The sequence below is a fragment of the Hyperoodon ampullatus genome, assembly GCF_949752795.1.
Source record: "Hyperoodon ampullatus genome assembly, chromosome: 2".
Lineage (NCBI taxonomy): Eukaryota > Metazoa > Chordata > Mammalia > Artiodactyla > Ziphiidae > Hyperoodon > Hyperoodon ampullatus.
In genome coordinates this window covers 39,298,381-39,318,152 of record NC_136915.1, presented here as the reverse complement: position 1 = coordinate 39,318,152, position 19,772 = coordinate 39,298,381, and the positions used below count along the sequence as shown (strand labels likewise).

Below are 19,772 nucleotides of genomic sequence, written 5' to 3'. Positions count from 1 at the left end.
CGGGCCTAAGCCTGAACAGGTTTGGGCGACCGGACGCCGGGATCCCGCTCCCGGGGGTCCTCCTTTCACAGCAGCTAGTGCAGAGCGGAACCGGTGGGTCCCCGCCCGCGCTGTGTGGGGGCGGGAGGAGGGCGCCGTAACACTCAGAAAAGCCGCGCAGAGGGTGTGTGTGTGTGTGTGTGTGTGTGTGTGTGTGTGTGTGTGTGTGTGTGTGTGTGTGTGTGTGTGTACATTCGAGTGCTGCGCACACACCTCTGGCTCCGGAACGGGTAAGGCTGGGCGATGCTGGATATGCACCTGAAAGAGCTCAGCACCTTCTCCTGACTCTGGCTCCGGAATGGGTGAGGCTGGGCGATGCTGGATATGCACCTGAAAGAGCTCAGCACCTTCTCCTGACTCTGGCTCCGGAATGGGTGAGGCTGGGCGATGCTGGATATGCACCTGAAAGAGCTCAGCACCTTCTCCTGACTCTGGCACTGAGTCCAGCCAGGCACTCAGCAGGCGCCCAATGAATGTTTGCTGAACGAGGTTAAGCATCCTCAGCTAGGGATGTGGGATTTTAAGGAACATTGGTAACAGAACTACAGAGGGTTTTGGAAGGCTTCCTGGAGTAGCGGAGCTGGATCTAAAACAGTGCTTGGAATTTAGTTAGCCACTGATACACACACACATCCAGTGTAGCCACTAAATTTAGACTAAAGGAGCAACCAGTATTGAAGCTGAAGAGGGCTATATCATGCTTCATCTTGTAAACTGATGCTTCTTAAACTTGACTACGTATACATGAATTATCTGCGAATCGTTAAAATGCAGATTACAATTCTGTAACTCTGGGGTGGGGCCTGAGACTCTGCATTTCTAACAAGCTCCCTGCTGATGGCCATGTGGTCCAGGGACCACACTTTGAGTAAAAAGGTTATAAAAGATGGTTCTAAGGTGCTGGGATTTTATTCTATGGGCAATGATGATCCCTAAAAAACATTTTATGCTTTGGCTTGATTTTGTTTTGTTTTGTTTTGTGGTACGCGGGCCTCTCACTGTTGTGGCCTCTCCCGTTGCGGAGCACGGGCTCCAGACGCGCAGGCTCAGCGGCCATGGCTCACGGGCCCAGCCGCTCCGTGGCACGTGGGATCTTCCCGGACCGGGGCACGAACCCATGTCCCCTGCATCGGCAGGCGGACTCCCAACCACTGCACCACCAGGGAAGCCCCTTGATTTTGGTTTTTAATCCACATAATTCCAGCCCATGGTTACAGAAGGATTTATAATGAAAAGATACTAACCGCAACCTATTCTTTCCCACCTCTAGTCCCACTCCCCAGAGGCAACCACTTTCAGCCATTTTTTCCTGGTGTTTATACTCATAACTCCACAATAGACTTATACCACTATGTCTTAATTTTAAGCATTGTCTACTGACTTCCTATTATGATAAATAAGATCTACCTCACACTCTGTACTTCCTTCTTCCATTGGCCCTATACATTTCTATCATTATTTTTTAGCTTGTTACCTTTGTAATTTTAAGTAACGTACTTTTCCTTAGTATGCCTTGAACCATGGAAGGGTTTTAAATCAGAGATTTACAAAACAGATTTGCCTTTTTGAAAAAATACTCTGGATTTTGCAAGGAGAAAGAATTAAAGGGGTAAAAATCTGGAGTCATGGAGACCAGCTAGAAGACAAGAAACTAAAATGGCCTGGACAGTGGCTGGTGGTAAGGTTGGAAAAGAATTAGACCTGAATGGAGGAGGACTCTTTAGGAGGTAAGATTGACAAGACTTGGTGACCAGTAACATTTGTTTATACTGGCATTTGATAAATATTTGTTCAGAAAACGAATGATTTCAAAAAATATTATGGAGAATCTCCTATGTTCTAGCCATTGTATGTGGTGCAAACAGACCTGGACTGGTTGCTGGAGAGAGACAAGGAATCGAGGGTGACTCCCAGCTGTTTGATCTGATGCCATTTATGAAGGAAGGGAACACAAGAAGAGGACTGGGAGTGAGAAGAGTTGATTCTAGCAGGAGTTACGTTGGAGGGACCTATGAGAATGTCCAGCCGGTAGTTGAACACAGGTCTGCCTGGAGCTCAGGAGAAAGGCTAAGTCTGCAGATATGAGTTTAGGAATCTAGATGGTCAGAGAGCTCATGAGAGTGGATGAGATCTTCTGTGGAGAGTGAGTTTGAGGAGAGAAGAGGGTCAGGGAGGAACCCTGCGGGACACCTTTCTAAAATGCCGTTTTAAAATGTGTTGGGATTTCTTCTATTCTAACACATACTTGTTAGGAGAAATCACTGATTGCCTCAACTACTGAGACAAGCACTGTTAACATTTTGGGGATACCATCCCACCATTTCAGGAAGCAGATGGAATATGGAGAGCTCAAAAAAAATCTAACCTATCTTCTGGCTTCTTCTGTCTCCCTTTCATCTGTTATCCACAAAACAGTAAATGTTCTCTTAAATTGGATTATGTTGCTTCCCTGCCTAAAACTGTGCCATGGCTACCCACTCACTTCAAATAAGCATCACCATCACCTACAAACTTTTTTGAAATGCAGTATTCTGCTCTGCCCCAGACTCCTGAATCAAAAACTCTAAGAATGGGGCCCAGCAATCTGTTTTAACAAGTCCTCCAAGTGATTCTGATGCAAGCTAAAGTTTGAGAACCACTATGTTAAGCTAAGTGCTTCGCATGTGTTAAACTCTATAAGTGTTATTATTGTCAGTATAGTGAGGGGTTAAGAGTGGAATCTGGGGCCAGGCTGCCTGGGTTTGAATTCTAGCTTTACCAACTTCGTGATATTGGGCCTCATTTTCTTTGTCTAAAAGATTGGGATAGTAACAGTACCTACCTCATGGAGTTGTTGTGGAATTAAATTAGTTAATATAGTAAGATGCTTACTTAGAACAGTGACCGCCATGGAGTAAGCGTCAATATGAGGTCATACTCATTTCACAGAGAAGGGAACCTAGGCTGAGACGTTGAAGTGACTTGCCCAAGGTCTAGGTGGGTGGTAGAACCAGGTTTTTAATTCCCCCGTAGTCTTCAGTGGCCTCGCATGTTCTAGACCTGGGTGCAGCCTTGCCCAAGCAAAGGGAGGGGTATCTGGGTCCGAGGCCTGTAGCCCCTCTGACCCTGGCGTGCCCTGCGGTCTACTCCAAGGCTCTAGGACTCCGACCCCAATCGGGTTTGCCACCACGCAGTGTTGGGAGCGGAGAAGCTGCTCTCCCCCAGCCGCCCACCCGGCCAGCCAGCTGCAAGGCAGCCGAGGGACCGAGCACGAGCGGCCCTCGCTGGGGGAAGACACCAGCCGCCGCCCTAAGCGCCTCCCGCCGCCCTCTCACCCTGCGGCGGCGGCGGCGGCGGCGGAAGCGGGGAGGCGGGCCGCCCGGGCCGGGGCGGGGCCGCGAGCGGCATGGAGGAGGCGGAGGCCGCGGCGCGCCGGGCCGAGCAGTGCGGGCCCGAGCGGCGCCCGAGCGGGGCCCGGGCCCCCTGAGCCGTGAGTGTCTCTGGGCGGGGGTCCGGGAGGGGTGGCATGGCCGGGGCGGGTCCCCGAGTGCTGGGGCGGCCCAAGGCCCGGGAGGAGAAGAGCAGGGCCAGATAAGAGGGGGCGAGGGCGGAAGGGGGTGGAGAATGGGGGGGGGGGTTGCTGCCCTTCGCTCACCCTAGGACTAGGAAGGCCTGGGGCTTGGTTCTTGTAGGGACTGATAAGCCTTGAGAGCCGATTATTTGGCCTCCAGCCTTGGGACAATGGGCAGTCCTGTCAATTTCCCCAGCCCCAGGGGAGTTTCCAGGTGATCGGACCCCTCTGAAGGTTTCCTTTCCAGAGAAGTTGAGCCACTTTTCCCAGGTCACACAGCATGGATGCTGCAAGGAAGAGTTACTGGGGGGTCCTCCTTCATCTCCCCAAGAAAGCATCAGACTTTGGGAGGAAAACCTTACCCCATGTGACCCTCTGGTCTCCTCAGATTCCTGAAGGCATGGGTTGGCCAGGACAGTGGTGACCGCCCAATCCGGCATGGACGACTGGAAGCCCAGCCCCCTCATCAAGCCCTTTGGGGCTCGGAAAAAGCGGAGCTGGTATCTTACCTGGAAGTATAAACTGACCAACCAGCGGGCCCTGCGGAGATTCTGTCAGGTATAGAGGTGTCCCATACCTCCCAGGGGCTCCCTCCCAGCTTTACCCCAGCCTAGACTATGGGCACTGGGACCTACCTTGGCTGCCCCCACCCTGGAAAGAGGGTGGGAAACCTCTTTGTCTCATGTCCCTACCAGGTAGTGGGTTGGGTCCAGAGTTCTGGAATCAGGACCCAAGTACAACCTCCTAGGCTTCTGACAAGCCTGAAGTTGGATCAGGAAGGCTTTGCCCAGGACCCACACCTGTCAGGCAGTCAGGGCTAGGACCCAGGTCTTCTGATCCCCAGCGTGGTTCTCTGGGACTGGCTCCATCTCTAGGAACTAATTGTGGAGGAACCAAGGGAATCAAGGCTCAAATGGAAGAATACAGGAGTTCTGGGTAGGGAGCGCCCTGATGAAGGGGGAAGGGTCAGGGGAGGGTCCCTGAAGGAGGTGGTCGTGCAACTGAACCCAGGTCTTGGGGAGTAGAGCTGGTCAGACAGAGGGAAGAGAGGCAAAACCCAGGTTCTCCCTGTGTCATTGCTTCAGCCAGAGCCCTCCTTTCAGGAAGACCCGCAGTGATCTGGAGGGGGTGCCCCTCTTTAGTTGCCCCACCCCTTCCCTCAGACAGGAGCTGTGCTTTTCCTACTGGTGACCGTCATTGTCAACATCAAGTTGATCCTGGACACACGGAGAGCAATCAGCGAGGCCAATGAAGACCCGGAGCCAGAAAAAGACTATGGTAGGACCAGACTGAGGATGGGATTGGTGGTGGAGGGGGCGTCCTCTGGGATCCTGTGGCTGAAATGGTGGGCAGATCCCAAGGGGTGAGACACTGCTGGAGGGACGATCTCCATGACCTGTCACACACCCACAGATGAGTCCCTGGGCCGACTGGAGTCCCCACGGCGCAGAGGCAGTGGTCCCCGACGGGTCCTGGATGTGGAGGTATACTCAAGCCGCAGCAAAGTGTACGTGGCAGTGGACGGTACTACGGTGAGTGGGCTGGTGTCTAGTGTACGGTCACTCCATTCTACTTACGGTATGGTCTGCTGGCTCTGGGTCCACTGCCTGAGTGGGAACTGCAGCTCTGCCAGTTTCTAACTGTGTGACTTCGGAGGCCTCAGTTCCTCATCTGTAGACTGGGACTAATGATTTCTGCTTGTCAGGATTAAATGTAAGGTATGTGAAATGTATTATATGTAGTGGGATATTATCAAAAGTGATCATTAGTATTAGTAGGCAGTTAATTCAGTGATTTATTTATTTCGTGGTCCCTTCTTTGGCCTCGGCCTTGTCCTGGACACTGGGAATCTGGAGGTAGTCAGCCCTGGCCCTACTTTGAGGGGCTCCATCTGTTAGACGGTGATACCTCCAGCATGAGGCAGAGATAGTCAAGGGCTCTAAGAGTCGTGAAAGCTGGCGGGGGGCTGGGGGGTGTTGTAGAAAGATGGGATCTCTTTTGATGGGGGTGCTATGGAGGCTTCCTGGAAGAGATGGCCTTCAGGCTGGGTTGGAAGAGAACTGTGTGAACAGAAGCAGAGGAAGGAGGGGAGGTTTTGTTTCATGCAGCTGTTTTTTTTAAGTGCCCATGAGACAGAGAGACCTCAAATGCCAGAGTGAAGAGTTTGACCTTGTCTCTGCTACCCTGTAGGTGCTGGAGGATGAGGCCCGGGAGCAGGGCCGGGGCATCCATGTCATCGTCCTCAACCAGGCCACGGTAAAGTTCTAGGGGTAGGGGACCTAGAGGGCCAAAGCTGAGCCCTCCTTGCTGGTGACACTAACTCACGAGAGGTGTGTCTCCTGCCAGGGCCATGTGATGGCAAAGCGGGTGTTTGACACGTACTCGCCTCATGAGGATGAGGCCATGGTGCTGTTCCTCAACATGGTGGCCCCTGGCCGAGTGCTCATCTGCACCGTCAAGGTCAGTGACTCTGCCCTGGCCCCATTCCCAACACCCCTAGCTCCAGCCCTGCTTATGGCCCTGGGTTCTGTGCCCCTAATATGGCATAGTGGCAAGAGCCTCTGGAGGAAGGTGACCAGGTTCCAATCCTATCCTTGTCAATGGAGAGCAAGACAGAGTCCCTACCCTTATGGAGTTTTCACCAATAGGGCAAGATCAACAAAAAGCAACCAAATAAATCTACAATGTCAGGAAAAGATAACTTGTATGAAGAAAATTAAGCAAGGGAGACAGGGTGATGGGGGTGCATTTTAGAAAGGGGAGGCCTCTGTAAGGACATGACCTGTGCACAGAAAGCTGGAGGAAATGAGGAGTGAGCCATGTGAATATCTGGAGGAAGAGCATTCTAGATAGAAAGAATGGCAAGTGCAAAGGCCCTGGATTGGTAAGGTGCTTGGTGTGCTTGAGGAACAGCCGGGCTGCCAGTGGAGCTGGAGCAGAATAAGGGAGGGGAGGAGAAGGGTGGTGAGAAGAGGGCAGGGAGGTAGCAGGGGACAGAGGTGCAGACTGTGTGGGATCGTGTTAAGGACTAATTAGCCTAGTGACCTTGGGTGATTCTCAGAATCTGTCTAAGCCTTTAATTATCTGGGAAATGATAGTAACCACAAAGGGTTGTTGTGATAGTTTAATGAGCTAATTTAAGTAAAAGGTTTTACATGGTGCTTGACATGTAGTTAGTGTTCCCTGAGCCTAGGTCTGCTGGAGCTGTGCCAGTCAGGCTGACCACCTTTTCTGGTCTCCCAGGATGAGGGCTCCTTCCACCTCAAGGACACAGCCAAGGCTCTGCTGAGGAGCCTAGGCAGCCAGGCCGGCCCTGCCCTGGGCTGGAGGGACACCTGGGCCTTCGTGGGACGAAAAGGAGGTGCCAGCACCGTAGGCCATCCACCCTGTAGTATTAAGGGGCTGAGAGGAGCAGAACTCCAGGAGATGGGGTGGGCCGGGGGGCAAATAGGAGTCGGTGGTGGTAGGCTGGATGAAAGTGGGCAGGGAGATGGGAAGAAGCTCCAGAACTGCAGCCTGGGCCCCCATTGCCCCTCATTTCTGCCCCCTGCCAGGTCCTGTCCTCGGGGAGAAACATTCTAAGTCACCTGCCCTCTCCTCCTGGGGGGATCCAGTCCTACTGAAGACAGATGTGCCGCTGAGCTCAGCTGAAGGTGGGGTTAGCGGGCGCTGGGCTCCAGGGCAGTGCCTGGGCTGGGGATAGGCATTTGGGTTCTCTTTACGGAGCTCTATTCTTTTGTTTTTTTTTTTTTTGGCGGTACGCGGGCCTCTCACTGCTGTGGCCTCTCCCGTTGCGGAGCACAGGCTCCGGACGCGCAGGCCCAGCGGCCATGGCTCACGGGCCCAGCTGCTCCGCGGCATGTGGGATCTTCCCGGACCAGGGCACGAACCCGTGTCCCCTGCATCGGCAGGCAGACTCTCAACCACTGTGCCACCAGGGAAGCCCCGGAGCTCTATTCTTGACTGGGTGCCTGGTGTTCTCCAAACCACACTAGCCTCATGCCCTCATCCTGTTGACCTCATCCCTCCCTCAGAAGCAGAGTGCCACTGGGCAGACACAGAGCTGAACCGTCGCCGCCACCGCTTCTGCAGCAAAGTCGAGGGCTATGGGAGTGTGTGCAGCTGCAAGGACCCCACACCCATCGAGTTCAGCCCTGACCCGGTGAGTGGGGCCTTGGGCAGCAAGGCCCGGACTCCTTCCCAGCTTGGCAAGAGGCCCCAGGAAAGGTCTAGGTTGGGCTTTCCCTACCCCAGCCTGGGAGGGAACCAGAAGCTGAGGATTTATACTGAGCTCTGAAAGACGGGGCGTCTTGGTTGCGGGGAAGGAGCAAGCCATGTGAGCAAAGGCCTAGAGTTGGAGTTGGGCTGAGTGTGTGGAGGGGCCAGGACAGGGAAGACCCTCTGCCTTTTCCCTTGAGTCTCCCTCTCCCTCAAGACTCTTCCCCAGGTGGGGATCCCACTTTGAAGAGAGAGTGAGGCAAGAGCTGAACACTGTTTCTCCCTCAGCTCCCAGACAACAAGGTCTTCGACGTGCCTGTGGCTGTCATTGCGGGGAACCGGCCCAATTACCTGTACCGGTGAGCCTGGGAGGGGGCTGTATCCAGCACTGAACAGGAGGGTGCTCAGTGGTGGGAACCCGAGGCTCATGTACCTGCAGGGGGAACTCTTGAGGTGGGCGGAACAGAAACAGATTCTAGGTGCATTCACCTTTGGGGGTGAACATGGAGAATCTGGGCCCATCTGTAAGCACAGGGGAGTCCTGATTTGGGAGGACAAAGAGGCCTAATCCAACCCTGGGCTCCCCAGGATGCTGCGCTCTCTACTCTCAGCCCAGGGGGTGTCTCCCCAGATGATAACAGTTTTCATCGATGGCTACTATGAGGTGAGTGGGGCTTGGGGACTTTGGGCGGAGCAGAGCGCAGGGTTGCTGGTGCTGAGTAGCAATGATCACAGAGGACTGGCAAGGGAGGCAGCCCGGGCAAGGGCCGTGAAATGTGCAGGGCTTGGCGTGTCAGAGCCTGCAGAGGTGGGCAGGGGGCCGGTGGCTCACATGATGACCAGCGGCCGTGCCCCTTAGGAGCCGATGGACGTGGTGGCGCTGTTTGGTCTGAGGGGCATCCAGCACACTCCCATCAGCATCAAGAACGCCCGTGTGTCTCAGGTACCGCCTAGGCAAGGATGGAAGGGGTGGACACCTGGCCCCACTGTCCACCCCAAAGCTCATGTGCCCTATTCTTGCTCCCCACCCAGCACTACAAGGCCAGCCTCACTGCCACTTTCAACCTGTTTCCGGTGAGTAGTAAAGACAAAACTCTTGGACCTAGAGAGGGGAAACATGGGCGTAAGTCTGGTCTTATTATATAGCAAGCTCTTCCTCTCTCTGGGTCTCATCCTCCTGATGTGGAAAATGGGGGTAGTGCTGCCTGAGAAGTGAGATGGAGGTGGAAGAGACGGGATGAGAAAGTCCCCCTTGGGATTATGTTGTCCCCCACTCCCTACAGGAAGCCAAGTTTGCTGTGGTTCTGGAGGAGGACCTGGACATCGCTGTGGATTTTTTCAGGTGAGGGAAGTGTCCCTCCATGCAGCTCCAAGCTGCGTAGGGCCTCTTTGCTTGACTGGGTCTCCAGGGAGGAAGGCAATGAGGGGTCTTGGAAAGCTTTCCAGAGGAAGCAAGCTCCAAAGTGGGGAAAAAGCCTGAGCAAAGGTAGGCTGGCGGGGGTTGGGTCTGGAGTAGAGAGTAGAAAGGATGAATGGAGACAGTGGGGCTTTGGAGGAAGGAGGCATGACTCCTGAGTCCCATCTCCAGTTCTTCCAGCATCACTGTGTGACTGGGTTTGTCCTTGCCCCTCCCTGAACCCCTGGACCCTGCCTCTCAGTTTCCTGAGCCAATCCATCCACCTGCTGGAGGAGGACGACAGCCTGTACTGTATCTCTGCCTGGAATGACCAGGTAGGCTGAGTGGCCAGGGGTCAGCTGTGGAGTTGGTAGAGGCCCCGAGCTAATACCTCCCATCACGGCCCCCTGTCCCCAGGGGTATGAACACACGGCTGAGGACCCAGCACTGCTGTACCGCGTGGAGACCATGCCTGGGCTGGGCTGGGTGCTCAGGAAGTCCTTGTACAAGGAGGAGCTTGAGCCCAAGTGGCCCACACCGGAAAAGGTACCCTGGCAGGGTAGGGTGAGTGGGCTGAAGTCCCCTACCAGCTCGGAACCTTGTAACTCTCAGAGTCTTCCACGCCCCCAGCTCTGGGACTGGGATATGTGGATGCGGATGCCGGAACAACGCCGAGGCCGAGAGTGCATCATCCCTGACATTTCCCGATCCTACCACTTTGGCATCGTTGGCCTCAACATGAATGGCTACTTCCATGTGAGTGGGAGGCAGGGGTGTTGGGGCATAAGGCACAGTGTGGTAGATGGGGCAAGAACATGGACTCGAGCAACCCCAGCCCTGCCGCTCACTAGCCATGTAGCCTTAGGGAAATTACTTACCTTCTTTTGCCTCAGTTTCTTTATTTGTGAAATGAGGATAAAAATACTCCTACCTCATAGGGTTGTGAGGTTATGAGGTTTAAATGAGTTAATATGTATAATATGCTTTGGACTGTAAACATTATATAAGATTAGCTGGTATTATTTTTATCATTACTATTCTTAGCACTAGACTGTGGGTGTGGGGAGGATATTTCTGCTGCCACGCACTCGTCCAGCCCAGCAAACTCTGCCCCCTCCTGTCCTTGCAAGTGCTGAGGCCTAAGCCTCAGCCTGAAGTGAACAGAGAGGGCCCCAGGTCCCCACCCCTTCATCGCTGTGTCCAAAGGGCCACTCCCCAGTTATAGCCAGGGAGGCCTTGAGACAACCCAGTGTAAAGAATGGAGAGTTTCCAGCTTGGAACCTCCTAGAAGCCAGAAGGGCCTTCAGAGGCTGATTACTACAAGACCCCCACTCATCTCCGAGAGGGACGGGGAGTGACCTCATGTCCCTCACCCTTAGTACCTTAGTCATAGCAGTTTTCTCCCTCCCAGTCCAGACTGTCCCTTTGCAGGGGCCATTCCTGGCTTCTGTGGCCTTAGAACAGCAGGCCCAGGGAGAGCCACTGGGGACAAGGACTAGCTCAGGGGTCAGTAGCATGAGATGCCAGTATGAGCATGAGCTCTCTGGCAATGGTGGAGCCAGAGGGACCTTTATAGATCTAGGACTTCATTTGTGGACCTCGTGGATATGTGGTGGGTCAGCGGGCAGGTGTGGGCCAGACAGTGTAATGCCCTGATTTTCACCTTCACATCCGTTCCAGGAGGCCTACTTCAAGAAGCACAAGTTCAACACGGTTCCAGGTGTCCAGCTGAGGAACGTGGACAGGTGGGGGCTGGGGACGGCCAAGGGGAGGATATTTAGGGGCCTTGATAACCAGTGCCTGACAGGCCCTACTAGCCCTATGGTCTGTGTGTTTACCCCAGCCCTGCTGCCCCCCAATCTCCATGTCATCCCTTGAGGGGCTACTCCCTCCCCTGACCCATTTCTCCCTCTCCTTTAGTCTGAAGAAAGAAGCGTATGAAGTGGAAGTTCACAGGCTGCTCAGGTATGGCCTAGGGCAGTGGGGTATGAGGCAGGGGGTAAGGAGAAGTCAAATACTGGGAGTCTTGGCCCCATAATTTGTGGGGCCCACTTCAAAATGAAAACCAGGGTCCCTTGTTCAAACATTATTAAGTGGGACTTCCCTGGTGGTCCAGTGGTTAAGACTCCACACTCCCAATGCAGGGGGCACGGGTTTGATCCCTGGTTGGGGAACTAAGATCTCATGTGCCAAAAAACGCCAAAAAACAACAAATGTTAAGAATTCCAAGATGGCAGCAGTAGAGCATTAAAAGCACAGGGCCTGTGTGACACACTCATGAGGTGGGCCCTGTCTTGGCCTTTCTCCCCCACTCCCTGCTACAGTGAAGCTGAGGTTCTGGACCACAGCAAGAACCCTTGTGAAGACTCTTTCCTGCCAGACACAGAGGGCCACACCTATGTGGCCTTTATCCGAATGGAGAAGGATGATGACTTCACCACCTGGACCCAGCTTGCCAAGGTGCCTCAGTACCACACCTACCCCAGGAATACCCCTCCCCAAGATACAAGGAGCCTTTCTGGAATCTTCCACCTCAGAACCTTCTCTTCATACTCAGAGCCTCTCTTCTAAGCCCCTTTACAAATCCATATTCTTGAAGATGCTACCTCTTGCAAACCGAGGAGGCTGCTGAGGAGAGGAGGGTGGCCAAGGGCCCTCCCCACAGCTCTCCGACTCTTGCCTTTGCCCCACCCCACCCCCACCAGTGCCTCCATATCTGGGACCTGGATGTACGTGGCAACCACCGGGGCCTGTGGAGATTGTTTCGGAAGAGGAACCACTTCCTGGTGGTGGGGGTCCCAGCCTCCCCCTACTCGTGAGTGACTCTATTCTGTCCTTGGAAATGGAAGACTAGTGGGGTTAGGGGACGTAGCTAATGACCTCCTCCCTATTCGTTTTCCTGTTATCTTCCCAGAATCAAGAAGCCACCATCAATCACCCCAATTTTCTTGGAGCCACCCCCAAAGGAGGAGGGAGCCCCAGGAGCTGCAGAACAGACATGAGACCTCCTCCAGGACCCTGCAGGGCTGGGTACTGTGTACCCCCAGGCAGGCTAGCCCTTCACCCAATCCTGTAGGATTTTGTAGACACTCTCAGGGCCTGGGGCTGGTTTGTTTTTAACATGAGACTTAATTACTAACTCCCAGGGGAGGGTTCCCCTGCTCCAACATCCCTGTTCCTGAGTTGGAGGTCTATTTATTTACTTCCTTGTCGGGAAAGGGCAGGATAGTACCTGGGAATCTTTGGGATCCCTGGGCAGCTGATCCTGCCCTTTGTATACTCCCTCCTCCTGCCCTTTGTATACTCCCTCCTCCCAGGCCTGGCTCAGAATCTAACCTATTTATTGACTGTCCTGAGGGCCTTGGAAACAGGCGGAAGCCTGTAGGGCCTTGATTTTTTTTTTGGACTGGGGTGCTGCCCTGAGGGTGGGGCAGGCTCTTACTCAGGAAACTGCTGTGCCCAACCCATGGACAGGCCCAGCAGGGGCCCGCCTGCTGATGCAGACTCACTCAGAGACCCTCAGACACTGAACCAGGCCTCTTCTCAGCCTCCTCCTTGTCCAGATTTCCAAAGCTGGATGAGGTGGTCATTGATTAAAAAAGGAGAAAAGCTCTGGGGATTGTCTTGTGACTCTGTGTGTGTGTGTGTGTGTGTGTGTGTGTGAGAGAGAGAGAGAGAGAGAGAGAGACATAGAGACAGAGACAGAGAGAGAGAGAGATGGGTGGGAGAGAGGATGGTCATGATGGACGTCAGTTTTCTTTACTGTCCTCCACAGGTTTATCTTCCATTTGGGGCCATTTGGCCAGCAGGGGACGCCCAAGTCTCAAACTGCAATATTTTTACCCTAGAACAACAGAGCCTGACCTTTGCCCCACCCTACTTGGGGCTGAGCTCAGAGCGGCCACCCTATACCCCATTACCACTGTTTAATTAACCATCAGGCTCTTTCCTGCCTAGCTCGTGTCTGGGCCAGGGCACTTGTCCCCAAAAATGGAGCAAGAGAGAGCAAAAAGGGATACCTGGGGATGGGGGCGGTGATAGAGAGCAGGTGAGTATAGTGGAGGTGGGAAGGAAGTGGATGAGACAGAGCTGAATGGGCATCATTCAGGAAGTGAGGACTGGGCTGCAGGTGGAGACACAGGAACAAGGATGTCATGTCTATGGCCCTTAGGGTACTTTGTATGCAGATTCCATATCTGGGCATTTTTCTGGAGAAAAGCCATCATTTTCATCAGATCACCCAACCAGTGATCCAAAGAAGCCAGGAAGATCTAAGTTAGTCATGCTAGCACCAGAAAATGGATGAGATTGTCCAGAGGAAGTGGTTGAGGTAGCCCAAGGCAGAGGGCATGACATTTAAGGAATCTGTGAAGGACTTAGGTTCAAGAGAGTAAGTGTAGGACACTTGGAGAAGGGGTCTGCCTGCAGAGCCCTTGCAAAGTGAGCCTCATGAGCTCCTTATATAGAGCCTTGGCCAGGGAGGCAGGAGCTGGCTGGAACTCTGCCCTGTCACCAGCTCTCTGCCCTTGCCTCTCCAAGCGGTGCCTGGAGCCCCGCTCGGAGATGGCACGGGTGGTATGTGGCTTCAGTGTTTGCTGGAGGTAGAGATAGCGCTTGAGGTGCCACAACAGCCAGGTTGAGGAACAATTAGCTCATAATGAGGTGGAGGAGGCCCACCCAGGGCAGACAAATCCCTTGTAGCCTCTATATAGGTGCCTGGGGGCGGGGTAGTGTGAGAGGCATAGAAAGGTGGTAAAGGTGGGAGGGGGCTAAGTGTTCTACCTGCCCATCCTCCCAGCAGGCTGCTGATCTGGGCCTCATAGACCAGCTCTCAGGCACTGTATTGCACTGGCTAGGTCACAGTTCCTTTTTGGATTCACGAGGGGTGATGGATCTGGGTTGCCCTAGTAAAACCTGGGAAGAGGAATCCAGGGCTCAGAGGCAAGCAAGGAGGACTGGTTTGCCAGGCTGGGCTTTGCTTGGTAGTAGACACCATATCCTCTGGCTACAGCCTCCCACCCTAGTGCTATGTCTCCTGCAGCAGCAATCAGATCTATGTCTGGGACATTCTGGCCTAAAAGTAAATCATGTTCCCATGTCAGCCAGGATCCCACCCGGCTCTGGAGTCAGATGTCCTGGACCCACATCCAGGCTCAGCTCTTCATGGGAGGTTGTGGGCCTGGAACAAGTCACTTGGCCTTTCTAGGCCCAGTTTCTGGAACGTGGGGGTGGTTAAGACTCAGTAAGAGATCAAATCTATAGAGCCCTGGGCAACCAAGACCAAGAGTAAATGAAATTCTTCCTGAAATCCCCAAAGCAGGGACAGGTGGGGGGCTGTGCCTGCATGAGAAGGGTAGGCAGCTTGGGTCCCTTGACGGGGGCTTCTGGAGGGCTTCCCAGAGCCTAAGGAATGACCCTCTTCCATCGCCCTGGCAATATTTCTGCTCTCCCTGCCCCCACTTGGGCACAAGCTTTTTATTTTCATAGTTTTCCAGCCCAGTGCTCCTACCCAGGAGAGGGCAGTTTCAGGCCAGAGTCCTCCCACATTATAGGACTGCAGACTGGCCCAGCCCCTGCTTCCTCCCTCAGTGTCCTCTTGGCCATCCTTGTTAGGCTCCCTCCCAGGCCTGGCATCCAAATGAAGGTGAGAAATAGCCACCCACCTCCATGCTACTTCCATTCTGCTACATTTCTAGGAGCCTTCTGAGTCAATAGCCCCACAGGAATTTGAGGCCAGTTTAGGCATGATGGGTCCCTCTCCTGAAGGATACACAAAAAGAGTGCAAATGGAAACATTTTAATGGGTTTTTGAGTTCTGAAGTGCTTTCTACACATCTGCCTGGTGACTGCTGATTTTGCATATGCTCATGCTACCGGTGCAGTGCCTTTAATCCCCACTGTGGAGTACTGGGATCACCAAGAGCACCCCACCCCATGGCCTGAGAGGGTATCGAGGGTTTAAGAAACAGACTGGAGGAATGGGCAAGAGGATTGGCTACCTTAGAGGCTCTGAAATAGGTGGACCCCAACACCACCAGTGGAAGGACAAGTCTGGCACAGGTTGAAGGGGGTGGTACCTATTTGGCCCCAGGCCCACTCCAGCCCAAGTGACACTGTTAGATCCTGTCCCCATGCTGATCACTGCCTCTTGGCAGTGCTGGGGTGCCTCTTCCCAGTTCCTGTATGGCAGCAGCAGTGGCGGAGGCAGAAGCCGACTTATTTCAGATTGCAGTACAGATACATGGACACAATCATGGCCGCCAGCTGATGAGAAAGGAACAGGCAGAGAGGAAGAAACATGATCAGGGTCCTTAAGCTTTAGTCCCCTGGCCCCCAGACATTCGACATGAAGCTTTGTTAGAAGTCTGTCTCTTCCAGGAAGGCCTCAGACATGGGTCAAGCAGCCCTGAGCCCGGGGGGATATCCTGCCCCAACCTCCTCTCCTCCTTACCTCCAAGCCCCCAATTCCAGCTGCCACACCACCCACGGTAACTGCATTGGTTTGGATGTCATACAGAAGCTGATTGAAGCAACCCTTGGAGGGGAGAGAGCATCTATAGTCAGCAGCTGCCCCCACTCACATGCAGCACTCCGAGGCCATTAAAGCAGCCCAACCTCCCAGGCCAACCTGTACCTCTACTTCCTGGTACTGGGCCTGGGCCTCAGTGCAGGGTTCCACAAATGTGCCATTGTCACGGTCAAAGCAACAGTATCGGGGAAAGACGTGGTTCTCTTTTACATAGGGAGAGTCCTCAAAATCTGTGTAGTTGTTGAAGCCACAGCACTTGAGCTGAAGATGAGGAGAAGAGGTGGTCAGTGGGGCCTTGCTGATTTCTCCTCACCCCAAAATCTCCCCCAGCCCACCTTACCCCTTCCATGGTGGAGTTCCACACTTGGGTGAAGTCTTTTTGGGAACCGTACTCTTTCTTGATGGTGGGCACTACCGTCAACGTCAGGAAGTTCTCAGCCTGGGTGGGGAAGGTCAGTGTTCAGGGCCTGGTAGGGAGGGTGGCCATCCGCAGTGCCCTGCCCAGTTGTCCTCCCTTGCCCATCCCCCCTCCTCACCATTGTGGTGTACACCAAGGCAACCACAGCAGCTGCAACCTCAGCAATGAAGATGACGAGGAGGATGAAGAAGAACTGAGTGGAGAACAGGGATCTTGAGTTTTAGGGAGAGACAGTCCCTCATGCATTCCTTGCCCTAACCCACCCCCACATGAAAACAAGTCAGGGGCCCCACTGGCTGAGGCCCCTGGAGTCCAGAGCAGGGCTTGGGGATCCCCAGGGCCTGGGGTCAAGGGTGAGGGACCCTGGGCCTCGGTTACGGGCCTGTGGAGCTGGGTTTGACACACCATCATGAGGGCACACTTGTTCTCAGCCTGGGCACCATAGCAGCCCAGGAAACCAAGAGCGAAGAGCACAGCGCCAGCTGCGATGAGGAGGTAGCCCACGTTGACAAACTGCATGGCGCTGGATGATAGTGGCCCGAAGATCTTCATGAAGGATGGTCCGTCGACTGACACCCAGATGCCCACTGCCAACAGGGCCGCACCACACAGCTGGAGACAGAGGCAGACCTTGAAACAGTGCCATCAAGCAGCTCCCTACCACACAATTGAGTTAGGGAGTTGGGAGATGAGAAACTTCCCCCTTTATTGACTATGGAGTCTAAAAACTCATCCTGGAAATACATCCTTTAGAACCAGAAAGACGGGAGCTGGAACATCCATAGCCAGCACCAGGCTGCACACCTAGGCAGATATAAATGGGATCAGGGATTCCAGAAATAGCTGAAGGGTGGGGGGAGGGGCAAGGCTTTCCCTCACTGCTGCCAGGGTCATGCCACATAGCTAGGGGTGAAAAAAGTAGGTGAACATCCCCCCCAGCAGCTTCCCCACCCCACCCCCCTCTCCATTCCCCCCTCCAGGTGCCTGGAACAACTGTCCTCTGATAGGTGGAAACATGGGGGTGGGAGCCTTGAGCAATCTCCACAGTCACCATAGCAACAGAGGCATGGCTGAGGTTTACACCTGCTCCCAACATTGGAGAGGGCGGTGGTGAGAAGGGATACCCACCCCAAGGCCCCATTTGGCTCCCGTCCAGAACCAGCCTAGACCTCTCCTTGCCACCCAAGTGGAAACTGAGGCACCAGAGAGGGAGTACAGCCAGAGCTCTTAGAGACTCTCTGGCTCAACCCCCAGCTCAGAGGGAATCCTGAAGCCTAGACTGGGGAGGAGGGCACTGCCCAGTTCCCATAGCTCTTAGAGCAAATCCTTGCTGATCCAGAGCTTCAGTGGATAAATCAGCCTGACACTGCCTAGGTGTCCAGTCCCCACTTTCTGGCTATGGAAACTGAGGCTAGAACCAGGAGTGAGGTGGCAGATTGTGGGTGGATCCCAGGCATGTTTGCCCAAGGACAGAAAGCTGGGCTTTTAGCCTACAGGGTCAAATTTCAAGGAGTCTGAGGCCTGCCCTGCCCAGTCTGGCAAGGCAAGGGCAGCAGAGGCAGAAACCAAACCAGATTTGCCTTTAACCCGCTCGGGCCAGAGCCCCTGCTCTCCAAATCCCTGCAATCCTGTTGCCTTCTTCAGATACATGGATAAAGTCTAGTTCCCTGAAACCAGAGGAAGCCCAAGGTACAGACCACATCGGAGTCAGAGTTTACTCACCCCCAGCCCAGTTTCTCCAAATTCATCTATACTTCATGTCTCCATTTCCTCCCCTTTTACTCACTCTAACCCACTCTCATGTGGCTCCAAGGTCTCTGGTGACATGTGCTTAGCCATGGGCGTATCCTCTTTGACCTCCCTGATACCTCGCTCGCTCTCCTGGTTTGCTTCCTGCTGCTCTTTCTTCATTTGCTTCCTGGTGGCCATTTCTCTGTTTATCCCTTGTAAGCTGAGTTTCCTGGAGTTCACTCTCCCTGAGTGCTCTCACCCCTCCCATGGCTTCAACAACCACCTATGGGCACATGACTTTCAAATATCCTGAGCTGCAACCCCACTGGGTACACAGCTGCCTGTGAGATATCCCCCAGGTTGTTCTTGCCAGAGATGTGGTCATAATGTCCAAGATGGTGTCTCCCTTGCCCCTTCTTCCATCCCTTAGCCACCATCCAAGGGCCTTGTCCTTTGTCCACTTTGTCCATTTCTCCCCATCTCTAGGGTTCATGCCTCATTGCTCAGCTCCTCAAACATGCCCTATATAATCTGTTCCTGGTTTTCTGAACAATATCTGATCTCATTGCCTTTGGGCCTTTCTGCATGCTTTACCAACCCCCTCACTCAGTGCAAATTCCTAGCCTCAGCTATTTCCTCCTAGAAGTCTTCTCTGACCAGGCAGGGTTCAAGCCCCTCCTATGGGCCCCTGTGCTAAGACCACATATACTATGTCGAAACTGTCTGCCTATCTGGCCTGCTGGACCTGAGATCCCCAAGGGTAGAGAAAGGGCTTGCTCACCTGTCACCCCAGCACTCAGCACAGAGTCTTAGGCAATGTGTTTGTTGAATGAATAAGGGCTGCTTGCAGCTGACACTCTGCTCCGATGTCTCTGGGCCTTCTGTGCTTTTGGTTCCCCATCATACAGAGGCCACTGAATTTCCTTCCACACTAGGTGACCTTCAGCAAACTCCTTCCCCTCACTGGGGGCCCCAGCCTGTTAGCCTACCCTGCCCTGCTGTAAGCCTGCCTGAGCTGAAGCCTCCTGGAAGGGAGAGGATGCCCCTAACCTTCTCCACCCCAACTGTGTGGCAGCCAGGCTGCTACTGGGACCAGGACTCAGCATCTGGGGAGACTTCTGCACCTCCTCAACTTGCAGGAAGAGTCTGGGCATAGCAGTCTCCTCTTCCCCAGTTCGGGCTCTGCTCAGGTTAAGGCCTACTCCTATAGGGAACCCCGAAGAGCCCATAACCCCCACACTTACAAAGATGAGCATGTTGAAGAGGATCATCGTGGTCTTAATGAAGCTGAAGCACTGCATGGTGGCTCCTGGGAGGCAGATGTGTGTGTTAGGACCTTGCTCCCTGCCCCCACCCCCAACCTGGGCTGACATACCAGACTCCAGCATCCTGGACTCATATAATCACCAAGCTTCTCCTGCATCTGAACTCTGACACCTCAGGACTTTTCCCAGTTCCCATCCTGATGCTCCTATCCCTCTGTACTGCCCAGGCCCTCTACCAACACCTGGCACTCTGAAATCCTAACATCCCAGGTTCCTCTACTGGCACCCCAAGCCTGACTCCCACGCTACAAGGTCACTCCATGCCCTTCCCTGGCACCTGTGTATCCTGGGCTTTCCACTCCCCCCAAAACCAATCCTAGACTCTTCCAAGACCCTCCCCATGGCCCTTCCAGCTCCCCAAACCTGTTTCCAGATTGATTTCACTTCACGGGATAGTCTCTATCCTATGCCATCACCTGTTGAGGGTTCTTGGTAGTGAGTTCTGAAAGAGGGATCTGCTGAGGCTCCAGAGGGAACTGCAGCTCCGGGGAACTGCCACTGAGTGGGCAGGCGGGGAGACGGAGCTGGCTCTCACACAGCACTGCTCACCTGTGGGCGGGGCAGGT

The 19,772-nt window shown here is 54.0% G+C and overlaps 2 protein-coding genes across 2 annotated transcripts; one reads left to right on the top strand and one right to left on the bottom strand.

The window, feature by feature from the left end:
- Positions 1-4,012: 4,012 nt before the first annotated feature.
- Positions 4,013-12,816, top strand: POMGNT1 (protein O-linked mannose N-acetylglucosaminyltransferase 1 (beta 1,2-)). Its single transcript, XM_079698495.1, is given in 23 exon segments — positions 4,013-4,147; positions 4,465-4,490; positions 4,492-4,525; positions 4,753-4,867; positions 5,003-5,121; positions 5,780-5,845; positions 5,936-6,049; positions 6,833-6,950; positions 7,144-7,242; positions 7,624-7,751; positions 8,096-8,166; positions 8,396-8,471; positions 8,667-8,750; positions 8,840-8,881; positions 9,091-9,149; positions 9,466-9,538; positions 9,621-9,749; positions 9,834-9,959; positions 10,884-10,948; positions 11,124-11,168; positions 11,528-11,663; positions 11,909-12,018; positions 12,118-12,816. Coding segments are annotated over 23 exon segments (2,043 nt in total). The 5' UTR covers positions 4,013-4,027; the 3' UTR covers positions 12,206-12,816.
- A 2,603-nt stretch (positions 12,817-15,419) lies between these two features.
- On the bottom strand, positions 15,420-19,182 carry TSPAN1 (tetraspanin 1; the record flags this gene model as incomplete). The annotated part of the gene is made up of 7 exons (XM_079697108.1): positions 15,420-15,467; positions 15,655-15,738; positions 15,838-15,993; positions 16,073-16,171; positions 16,269-16,343; positions 16,556-16,762; positions 19,126-19,182. 7 exons carry the CDS (start codon positions 19,180-19,182, stop codon positions 15,420-15,422), a joined length of 726 nt encoding a protein of 241 aa, XP_079553234.1.
- Between the last annotated feature and the right edge of the window lie 590 nt (positions 19,183-19,772).